Source organism: Nelumbo lutea, chromosome 3, assembly GCF_056320005.1.
Source record: "Nelumbo lutea isolate HS-2025 chromosome 3, American lotus-T2T, whole genome shotgun sequence".
Taxonomy (NCBI): domain Eukaryota; kingdom Viridiplantae; phylum Streptophyta; class Magnoliopsida; order Proteales; family Nelumbonaceae; genus Nelumbo; species Nelumbo lutea.
In genome coordinates this window covers 21,686,315-21,697,865 of record NC_142686.1, presented here as the reverse complement: position 1 = coordinate 21,697,865, position 11,551 = coordinate 21,686,315, and the positions used below count along the sequence as shown (strand labels likewise).

The 11,551-nt window shown below is 46.4% G+C and overlaps 1 protein-coding gene across 3 annotated transcripts; it reads left to right on the top strand.

The window, feature by feature from the left end:
- Positions 1 to 8,321: 8,321 nt before the first annotated feature.
- Positions 8,322 to 11,077, top strand: LOC148863517 (P-loop containing nucleoside triphosphate hydrolases superfamily protein). Of its 3 annotated transcripts, none has more exons than XR_016110641.1 (8): positions 8,322 to 8,718; positions 9,059 to 9,202; positions 9,300 to 9,374; positions 9,492 to 9,685; positions 9,771 to 9,942; positions 10,058 to 10,483; positions 10,637 to 10,740; positions 10,865 to 11,077. XR_016110641.1 is itself a non-coding variant. In XM_088980671.1 (7 exons), exons 1-7 carry the CDS (start codon positions 8,494 to 8,496, stop codon positions 10,994 to 10,996), a joined length of 1,368 nt encoding a protein of 455 aa, XP_088836797.1. In that variant the 5' UTR covers positions 8,322 to 8,493; the 3' UTR covers positions 10,997 to 11,077. The 3 variants fall into 3 exon arrangements, 1 of the variants encoding a protein (XP_088836797.1); XR_016110640.1 differs by having other exon boundaries at positions 10,628 to 10,740; XM_088980671.1 differs by lacking the exon at positions 10,637 to 10,740.
- Positions 11,078 to 11,551: the final 474 nt, after the last annotated feature.

Genomic DNA, 11,551 nt, shown 5'->3' with positions numbered 1-11,551 from the left:
TCGGCTCGAGTTTTCCAACGTCGGGCTCAGGTACCATGACCTTGCGGAGAATCGGGTCACCGACGTGGAGGTTTCATCTCTTAACTCTGGCATTGTAGTACCGAGCTACCCTTTGTTGGTACACCACGGTCCTAATGTACGCAAGGTCCCTCACCTTGTCAAGTAGGTCGAGGTTGGCATGTAGCTCGTCGTTATTAGTATTGTCATTGTATGCTTCCAACCGAAGTGAGGAAATTTTGATTTCGGCTGGGATGACTACCTCCGTGCCATAGGTGAGGTTGAAGGGGGTCTCTCTGGTGGCGGTCTTTTCTGTAGTTCAGTATGCCCATAGGACGCTGGGTAGCTCATCTACCCATAACCCCTTAGCTCGATCTAGCCTGGCTTTCAGTCCGCGGATGATAGATCTGATCGTAACTTCCTCGAACTGCTTGCCATTGTCGGAAATCAACACCCGAGGTAGCCCGAAGCGGCATACTATGTTCTTCCAGAAAAAGTTTTGGACGTTTCGAGCTGTGATGGTTACGAGAGTTTCACTTCAACCCACTTGGTGAAGTAGTATGCTGCCACTACTAGGAACTTCCTTCCTCCTGTTGCTGGCGAGAATGGCCCGACTAGGTCGATACCCCATTGTGCGAAGGGTCACGAGCTAGTGAGGTACTTGAGGTCGGCGGCGGGCTGGTGGTGAATGTTGGCGTGCTTTTGGCACTTCTCACACTTCCTGACCAGCCCGATGGCGTCTGCTTTCATTATTGGCCAATAGTACCCCTGTCGTAGTGTTTTCTGGGTGACGGCCCTGCCCCCCAGGTGTCTGCCACATAGGCCTTCATGAATGTCGTGGAGTACAAGCTCGACTTCGGGAGGTTGCAAGCAGCGCAAGTAGGGGAGCGTGTAGGATCTTCGGTACATCCGTCTGTCTATCATGACGTACTTAGCTGCCTGGCGCTCTACCCTCCTGGCGGCGTTGCGGTCTGCGGGGAGGGTTCCATGTAGCAAGAAGCTCGCGAGTGGATCAATCCAACTCGATTCTGCTTGGGCGACAGGAGCGACCTCCTCTACCCCCTAGAGAATGCTAGGCCGAGGTAAGTCCTCTATGTACATAGTTTTCATGGCGTTGTCACTGGTGCTGGCTAGCCGAGACAGGGTGTTGGCCTTGGTGTTCTCTGACCTTGGGATTTTCTTGATGAAGTGTGACTGGAAGCTAAGCAGAGCCTCTTTTACCTTTTCGAAGTAAGCGATCATAGTTGGCTCGCGAGCTTCGTATTCCCCTGTAACTTGGTTTACCACGAGCAGGGAATCGCGGTAGATAACTATGTGTTTTGCCTTTACCTCTTGCGCTAGAGCTAGCCCGACTATCAATGCCTCGTATTCTGCCTCATTGTTGGATTCCACGAACTCGAAGCGTAGCGCATACTCCAGTTTCGTGCCACTCGGACCGTGGAGAACTACATCGACTCCACTGCCCTGCTGATTTGTGGAGCCATCTACGTGAAGGATCCAAGGCTCTTCATCCCAGTTCGCGCTCGCCCTAACCAAGAGAGATACCGAACTGGGTGCGACCTCACGGGGCTTGGACTCAACCGGCCTGGGAGCATCGATCTCACCCGAACTGGGAGCCTCATGTTCAACCGAACTGAGGACCTCGGAGTTGAACGTGCATTCTATGACAAAATCCGCCAAGGCTTGAGCTTTGATAGCGATTCGTGGCTTGTACTGGAGGTCATACTCACTGAGCTCAATGACCCACTTCGTCAATCGACCAGAGACCTCGGGCCTGAGTAATACTTGTCTCAAGGGTTTGTCGGTGAGGACGATGATGGTATGGGCTTGGAAATACGGATGGAGTTTGCGGGCCGCAATGACCAGTGCATAGGCTAGCTTTCCATCTCCAGGTATCTTGTTTCTGCTCAATGCAATGTCTTACTAACAAAGTAGATGGGTTGTTGGACCCGATCTGCTTCCTTTATCAGTACCGAACTGACCACTTCGTCGCTTGCCGAGAGGTACAGTTCTAAAACATCACTCTCTTTGGGTCGGGTCAACATTGGGATACTTGTGAGATATTTCTTGAGTTTGTCAAATGCAAGCTAGCACTTCGGGTTCCACTCGAACCCTTTGTCTTTTATTGCCTTGAAAAAGGGTAGGCAGCGGTCTGCTGATTTAGACATGAAACGACTCAGAGCGGCTATTATGTCGTTTAGCCTTTGAATCTCTTTCACTTTTCGGGGCGGTCTCATATCTAGGATGACTTTTATCTTGTCCGGGTTGGCCTCAATACCACGCCGGTTGACGATGTACCACAGAAACTTACTCAAGGTGACACCGAAAACACACTTGTTTGGGTTTAGTTTCATGCTAAATTGACGCAGAATTTGAAAGACAGAATGCAAGTCTTGTATTAATTCATGCGAAAACTGTGTCTTGACGACCATGTCATCTACATAACACTCTATCTTTGTGCCAATTAAGGGTTGAAACAGTTTATTCACAAGCCTTTGAAAGGTTTCCCTAGCATTTTTCAGTCCGAAGGGCATAACCTTGTAGCAGTACAGGCCGAACTCGATTAGGAAGACAGTTTTTCTTCGTCGACTGGGTCCATTTTGATTTAGTTGTAGCCCGAGTAGGCATCCAAGAAGCTTAGCAACTCGTGTCTCGAGGTCGCATCGAATAGGCGGTCAATCCTAGGGAGGGGGAAGCAGTCCTTTGGGCAAGCTCGATTCAGGTCGGTGTAGTTGACGCACATGCGCCACTTGTCGTTTGCCTTTTTTACTAGAATAGGGTTGGCTACCCAGCTCGGGTAATGAACTTCCCTAATGAAGTATGCTGCAAGGAGCTTCTCGACCTCCTCATCGACCGCCCTCCAGCGTTCTGGGGCTAAGTTGCGTTTCTTCTGTCTAATGGGCCTAACTATAGGGTCAGTATTCAGCTTGTGAGTTATGAGCTTAGGGTCTATGCCGGGCACTTCTGCCGCGGACCAAGCGAAAACATCTAAGTTATTGAGTAAGAAGCGTGCTATTTCGGACAGCAAGGGTTCTTCCAGGGATGCTCCGACCTGAAGTAATCTGGCAGGGTCTTCTGTCGAGACAGAGATGGGAACAGTTTCCTCTGTTGGTGCAACTCGCTCCTTGTTTTGTTCCATAGGTCGCTCCAGTTTGAGGTCGCCAGTTACCTTGGCTTTTCCCTTGAGGGTAGCGACGTAGCACTTACGGGACTCGAGCTGGTCGCCCCGCACTACCCCGATGACGAAGTCCGTTGGGAACTTCATCGCCAAATAGTAAGTGGACACCACGGCCTTTAAAGCATGGGTGATTGGCTGGCCTACTATGGCATTATAGGGGAAGGGGGCTGCAACCACTAAGAAGTCGTGCCTGAGTCTTACCGTGCTAGGCCACATGCCGACTTCCACAGGTATCGTGACCTTTCCCAAGGGTCTGACCTCCTCTCCGCTGAAACCAACCAGTGGGGTGTTCACGGGCTTCAAATCACTCTCTCGAAATTGGAGTTTGTCGAAGGCCGCTTTAAAAAGGATGTCTGTCGAACTGTCGAAGTCAACGAGTACGTGTCAGACTTCGAAGTCGTTGATCTTCACCTTTATGACAAGTGCATCATCGTGGGGGTAGTGAACCCCGTGTGCATCGTCTTCGGTGAAGAATATGGGGTCTTCCGTCCTAAGCCGCTTTGGGGGGTTTTGTTCTTCTCTGGTGGCCTCCCGGGTTGATGCCCGAGCTACTGCTGAGGTGCATCTTGCTACGATCAATCCTCCAACGATCACGTGGATTGTTCCCCGAACTGGTCTTTCCTCCAAGGGCTGCTTTTGCGGTTCAGCTAGTCGACTGCTAGACTCGGGAGCATCTCTGTTGTGCTCCCCCTGCCAACATGTCTTACTACTATTATTATTATTATGTTGTACAAAATTTCTCAAGTACTCGCGACGGATAAGTTCTTCTATCTCGTCGCAGAGATTATTACAATGTTCGGTGCTATGACCGTGGTCTCTATGGAAACTGCAGTACAAGTTTTTATTCCTCTCGTTCGGTTTTTCCCTTCAGACGAGGTGGCCACTTCACATACAGGGCATCTTTGATCATCATTAAGATCTCGGCCACTTCACATACCGTCCGACCTGCTAAGGGAGCTCAGAACGGTTGGCTTGGCTTCCTCCCCTGAGGTGAGTCTTTCTTTCTCCTATCATCTGGGTTGGAAGGCTCGCCTTCCCTCTTCCTTTTTTCGATCCTGCTTTCAGTCCTTAGGTTGATCTCTCCCTCTGTTCTTATAAATTTGTCCGCGAGCTTGAGTAATTCAGCCACGGTCGCGGGCTGGTTAACTACCACGTGCCACCTGAACTCCTTGTGTGTCACACCCCTCTTGGCTGCCGCGAGCTGTACCGCAGGATCTAAACGCGGTATCTGCAAGCACACATCATTGAACCATTTGACATAGCCCCGGATGGACTCTCCTTCCCTCTGGACAAATTCCGAGGAGGCTCTCCTCGGTTCGGGGGCACCGCTTGCTAGTAACGAAGTGCGCGGTGAAGACTTGCATGAACTGGGTCCAACTTCTTATTGACCCAGGGGCCAGGTTCCTATACCAAGTGTGGGCCACTCCCCTGAAGGTTGTAGTGAACGCCACACACATGCTGGATTCACTGGCCCTGGCCAGGTGCATTTGGGACTGAAAAGCATCGAAGTGGTCATTGGGGTCAAAGGACTCATCATACTTGTCTAGGGGAGGGAGTTTGAAATCTTTGGGCATGGGAACCGCAAGGAGTTCCGATGACAAGGGGGAAGGGACTGAAAGAACAGGGGCAACTTTCACCTCGTCCGAGCTTGTTTCTTCTTTTCCTCGGAGCTCGGGCAGGACGCGGGTGGTAGTTTGGTGACCTCGCTGGCGTCTTCGCTGCTGCTTAGAAGGCTTGGTATTGGCGTTGCTTGCCTCGGTGTTGCCGAGCACGATGGACTTAGACTGTTGATAGTTTGCAGTCAGGACGCCGAACTGATTCTCTGTGAGTGAGAGCTCGAACTTGGAGTGCCGAGGTGCTGACTTGGTCGGCAAGGAAGTTCCTGATCCGCCGGCGAGCTGCAAGGCGGGGGAAATCAATCTTTCCCTCTTGCCTGGGGATGAAGCTTGGCTCCTGGAGGGGTGTTGGAGTTGGGAAGCTTCCCCCCGGTGAAGGCGCCAGCCCTGAGGGGAGGGCTTGATCGGCTTGGCAACAGGGTGCCGAGGTGGGAGTTGTGGTTGATTCACAGGCAGTTGGGGGAACTGCTACTGGTAGTGACACTGAGAAATGTGGTGTAGTACTTGCTACTGATGAAACTTGCATTGCCCGCATGCACTGCATCAAGTCATCAAGTTGGTTCTGGCCAGTCTTCAGAGGGACAGCGGCCGGTTCGGCGAAGGTTGTCTCGATAGGGAGGGGAAGGGGAACATTCACAGGTGCCACCATGCTTGGTGCATTGGGGCTAGGGATTCCGTCCGTCGAGAGGGGGACGGTGAATTGTTCGATACATACAGTGGCGGGCTGAGGGTGTTCCCCTACAACATTCAAGTCGGCGTTGTGCCTGTTGTTGCTGGATGAAGCCATGGAAGCTAAGGTTTCTTTGAGAGAGAGAGAGAGAGTTAAAGGTTAAGGGAGGCTTTTTGAAGTCTTCCCATAGACGGCACCAAATGATGGTGCACAATTCGGTCAGTCCTAGCTACCGGTGACCTTGCCTCTGACGAAACTGGAGGTGCCTGAAACAAGGAGGAAAATGGGGACTTTCGGGGAGGAACCTGGTTGGAACACTCTGAAGCTCAAGTTAGTGCTCTTCAGAAGGCAAGGAAAATGAGGAACTTTAAGACCAGAAAGCGCAAGAATCACATACCTCCTTCTTTGGGAGATGGGGGCCTTTTATAATCGCCCTGTACACTCACTCCCATACCTCTACTAGATCGGGCATCATCACCTCCACTGGATCAGGTGTCATCATTTCTGTCGGACGCCAGTTCGGGTGTCATAGCCTCTGCTAGTTGCCAGTTCGGGTGTCATAACTGCCACTATCCTTGTCAGGGCCATCTCTGCTACGTCTGAGATGGCGGTGGCAGGTGGCCGTTGGAGGGCGGCTGTCATGTGTCGGACCTCTAATCCATCAGGCGTGCCGCCTCCGTGTACAGGCTTCCTGGGCATCAGGTATGGTTGTTCAGTCGGGCGACTTGGAGCCGAAGTGGTGTGCAAGGTGAAGTGTGGCCGAGGTGGGTCAGCTCGGGTTTTTGCCCTTCGCGTTCCTTGTAAGGCTCAGGAACTCCAAGGGAGAGCTTGGGTTCTTCCTTGGGGAACTCGGGTCACTGGTTCCTTTCTTGGGGGAGCTCGAGTTGTGGACCCGTTGTCGTACCAAGTTGGCGCTTCTGCCAGGTCACTCTCGGTTGCTTCCACGTGTCGCGTGGCCAAGGGGTCGGGCCAAATCTTCCTCCATCATGCATCATTTTTACACTAGCAGCAAAGCCATTTAACTATGTTCGAGCTTTGGATTAGACAAACCACTTAGGTTCAAACCGATCAGACCAACTTGAACTATCTAATTGGATTGTCTTTGAACAAATCACATCAAGAGTGATTGAACCGTTTAGATCTAGACCAGGTCCTGACTAAACCTGTTTGGACCACACCAGATTGGGCCGGTTCAGCTCGGTCGTGCCAGACCCCGCTGGACTGGTTCACTTCGGTTGGACCGGACCGAGCCGGACTCGTGCCGGTCCCTGGTCAGGGGCTCCAAAGGATCTAGGTCATCTAGCATTGTTGACCCGTGTAAGATTCGATTTGGGTTGTATGGATACGTGCCAAACCAGGCAAAGCAAGTGGGGTGGTTTAGGATCTGGACTTCACCCGATCCGACCTACTTTGGATTTGGGTCAAACTAGATCAGCTTGTGTCGGGTCGGGCCGAGCTGTGTGAATAATGGTTGGACCGGGCAATCCAAACTGGGCAAAGCAAGCGATATTGAGCCATCCCATCTGAGGTCTATTTCAAATTCGAGTTGACCCCAATCGGTATATGTTGGATCGGGTGCGTTGAACTGATCCGGACTTGGGTGAAATTGATTTGGATTTATGTTAGGTGAAGTGTGTTGATTCAAGACAAAACTAAATTTAGTCAACAATTAATAGAAAATTAATGCATTAATTATAAGTTATTTAATTTAAACGAAGAAAATAAAAAAAAGGCTAAGAAATTAATACTTATGTTTGTAATGGTTAACCCAATGGTTATCCAAATGGGTTGGGTTGGGCGATGGGTTGATCACACAACCCGCCAAGTAAATGGGCGGGTTAGATTTTGGGTGAGTTAGGCGGGTTCAGCGGGTTGGGTGAAAAATTGCCACCCCTAATCATAGCGAAGACTTGGGATCAAATCATGCCTGCACCTAGGTTGGGGGATGAACTACCTCCCATTATAGCCCTTCCAAAAAGAAATTAAAAGAAAAAAAAATAACTTTTAAATTACCTTCATAAATTGTCTTAATAGAATTAATTTATTCCTATTCTTAGTACAAATACATATAAAATAATACAAAATATGAGATTTTACATTCTACATATTTATATTTGTACTCCTTCGAATCTGACCCTTCCTAATTCGAGTTTGTGAAAAATCAATGTAGACAATTGACATCACATCACTTATTCGCATAGATAGAGAGAAGGAAATCAAGCAACCAACTGGCTAAGTAAATGCTAACTAATCCAAACTCTTTAGATTTTAATAGACAATTTTCCTTTGGCCTAATCCTACATATGTACAATGGACTTATGGTGTAGGGCGTTGCTTCGTTAGGTTCCTGCTTCCTGATCTTATTAAGAAAGGTTTTTTCAATTCAAAACAAAATGTTGAAAATTCACTTAATTTGAAACGAAAAGCCACAAAAAGTTAAATTCAAAATGAAACAATAATAAAAAGAATGGATACACCCACGCCCATGCTCGGCCCAAAACTAGTTCTCTTGGTCGGTTTGGATACGACAAATCTCCAAACCCTAGAATTGGTCTGAGTGGTGATCGATTTCCAGAATTTGAATCCAAATCCAATGTAAAGTTGATTTCGATTCGGGCTACATCCGATTCATTTGTTATCTCTTATTATTTATTAGGGAAAATCTATGATGTGAAATGTAAAAGAAGTTTTGACCAATCAAAATTCATAAATACATTCGATTGCCTAACACGTTCACTATTCCAATTGATTGATCAGAAATTTTTCAGATATCATATTTTTTCCGTAGGCGAACCCTATTTATTATTCTCTCGAATTTTTCATATTGATAATATTGCGTTATTCCATCAATCTAAATGGTTAAACCGCCGACACATTGACCGGAACCGGGTTTTAATACGGGTAATGCTTGTACTACGGACCTACGGTCTAGGACTAGGAGCTCTGCTTTCATGGCTCGTAGCAATGGGACTTCTCTAGTTACCAACGCGCACGGTTAAAAACACCGGTGAAATTGTGAACGGAACCGCGAAATGGCATCTGTTGCTTCTCCAATTCTCCTCTCATCGTCGCTGATCCAACGAAACCCTAATTGTAGTTCCCTTGTCCAGACTCATGTGAGATTCCACAGAAATGCTCGAGCCTTAATAATAGCGGCTAAGCCGGAGGAGGATCCTTCTCAGAGATCCACTAAATTGGTCACTTTCCTAGGTAAAGGAGGTTCTGGCAAGACTGCCTCTTCTGTTCTTGCCGCTCAGGTACTTCTCCTCATCTTCATTGGAAATTTAAAGCTGGTCAACTAGGACTGAAGTCTTTGAGCTTCGTATTCTTGATAATTCGATCTGGTTCACTTACTTTTGCTTGAATTGTGAGAGTTATATTTATATTCAAGATTTTATCAAGCTACATTTTGAGCTCTCTTTATTTGATTTTATTGAAAGCAGCACTTTAGTTGTTTGATCAGTTTCAATGTTGGGAATCTCCACTACTTTTTAACCAATTCCTTAGCTGCAGTGATGACTTTCTGTTGGATAATCTGGGACGGATTTTCCTTTCTAGGAAAGTGGATAATAATTGTTTCCTTCTTCTAATGTTCAGTACTACGCGAACGCTGGGCTCAAGACATGTTTGGTAATACATTCTCAGGACCCTACTGCAGAACATCTTTTGGGCTGTAAGATTGGAACTTCTCCTACTACTTGCAATAACAACCTTTCAGCCATTAGATTAGAAACCACTAAAGTAAGTTTTGTTCTTATCTTCGTTTGTCTTCTATCCGATACTGCCATTATTTTTCAAATGGTGGATTGAATAGGGAATAATTTTCAAATAACTGCAGATGCTTCTTGAACCTCTTAACCGTCTGAAGCAAGCAGATGCACGTCTTAATTTAACCCAGGGGGTTCTCGAAGGGGTAGGTATGTAATAATTCCCTTCCGCTATTAGGCATCATGCCTTATAAAGAGCCACCTAAGCCTGACTTTTTTCTGATAGAGTATTGTCCTTAACGCATCTGGTTTATGTGTGCTAGATTGTGGGTGAAGAGCTTGGGGTTCTACCTGGAATGGATTCCATTTTTTCAGCTTTGGCAGTTGACAAATTGGTTGAATTCCTCAGGACTGCATCTCCAAGAAAGCAACCAGAAGAAAATTTTGACATAATTATATATGATGGCATCAGCACTGAGGAGATGCTACGGATGATAGGTGCGACTGACAGAGCAAGGTTAGGGAATTTCTTCTACCAACACTCCTTCCTAATCTTCCTTAGGGATCTCCATCTGGACTCAGGTATATATGCCTTTGAACAGGTGGTATTTGAAACACCTGAGGAACATTGCTGAGAACACCGATGTTGGGAGATTAATAACACCTTCAATCTTGAGACTAGCAGAGGAAGCCATGAAGTTAAGTGGTGGTAGGATGCGTTTTGATGGGAGAATGAGTGCAGAGATATGGGAGGATTTTGAATTGATTCTAGAGGTCCGGCTTGGTTGTATATCTCTTACTTATTTCTAAAGGAACAATGTCAGTTTGTTGGTTTTTAAAGGAAACTATTCTTCTCAAAAAGCCTCTTTCTTGGTGATGTGGACTGCAGAGAGCATCTGTTTCATTTACTGAACCATCAAAGTTTGGCTGCTTCCTCACAATGAACCCAAGTTGTCCACTATCAGTCAATGCTGCATTACATTATTGGGGTTGTGCAATCCAAGCTGGTGCACAGATTTCTGGAGCATTTTGTTTCACTCCTTCACAATCTTCTGCAGGATTAGTGGACATGCTTGAGAAGAACTTCTCACCCATGCCTTTTGCATTCATGCCTTTTCTTTCTATAGGCTCTGTAGATTGGGATGAGGTGCTCAAAGTTCTGAACGAAGATGCAAAGAATCTCCTTTCTGTGGCATCAGGCAGGAGCATCAGCAGTGGCAATTGGTTTCAACCATCAGTTCAATTTGATCCAACAAAAAAGTCAGTGACACTTTTCATGCCGGGTTTTGATAAATCGGAAATTAAGTTGTTCCAGGTATTTCCAGTGGCTCTGTCAATGCTTCATTACAGCTGTTCATTCATGATAATGTTTGAAAAATCTGTTTTCCTAAGTGAAAATTGCTCAATACATTTGTAAATTGTCCATTCATGATTCATTACAGCTGTTCATTCATGATAGTTGTTCCAGGTATTCAGCATTTAAGTGAAAATTGCTCAATACATTGTTTTGAATTTTGTAACATCCATCCTGCTATTGAATCTGAAAGTTCCAAAAGGACCAATCCATTACAGGTAATGATGCCATTCTGGCTATATTACATGCATTTAGGCTGTCAGCAACTCCTTGTCTGATGATGGTTGGAAGTTGGAGCTGATGCTTATTTATTGTTAACTGTGTGATCTGTGACCGTTGCAGTATAGGGGAGGATCTGAATTGTTGGTCGAAGCAGGGGACCAAAGGCGTGTCATTCGTTTGCCTTCTAAAATTCAAGGGAAGGTGGGAGGTGCTAAGTTTACAGACAGAAATCTTGTAGTTACTATGAAATAGTTGTGTGGACCCTATTGAATTCTTGTTTCTTACAAAAGAAGATAATAAGAAAAGAGCACACAGATGACAGGTTGCTATTAAGGCCCCGTTTGCTTTACGGTAAATTATTTACCCATGCTTTTTTATTTCCCATGTCAATAAGGCAATAACCATTTTAACCATAAAAATCCATTACTAAAAGGGGCATTTCTGTCCCATTCAAGTATTGGCAATTTTCCGCTAAGTGGGAAAGTTATTTACTCACCTAGGAGATGGGTATCACTAGCCCAAGTAAGTGATACCCAGGAAAATAAACATTCCCTACTCCCCACATAAATCTGAAAAAAAAAAAAAAAAACATGAGATTCTTGGTCAATGGGAATCAAACTTCCCCCCTCTCAAAATCCAGAAAAAGAACACCCCCTAAGAGTTCATCTTGTTTTGTTTAAAATTTTACCTTTTTTCGGCATTTGGAAACTCATTTACCCGTATCAACGTAAGTAGAAAATATTTGGCCATGCCAGGGTTTCAAGAAAATGTATGAATTTCTGAAGTTTCATCACCCTTCCAGTTCCA

Coding starts and splice junctions, on each gene's coding strand:
- LOC148863517 (XM_088980671.1), top strand. CDS start 8,494: ATGGCATCTGTTGCTTCTCCAATTCTCCTCTCATCGTCGCTGATCCAA. Junction 8,719..9,058: donor CTTCTGTTCTTGCCGCTCAG/GTACTTCTCCTC, acceptor TCTAATGTTCAG/TACTACGCGAACGCTGGGCT. Junction 9,943..10,057: donor ATTTTGAATTGATTCTAGAG/GTCCGGCTTGGT, acceptor TGTGGACTGCAG/AGAGCATCTGTTTCATTTAC.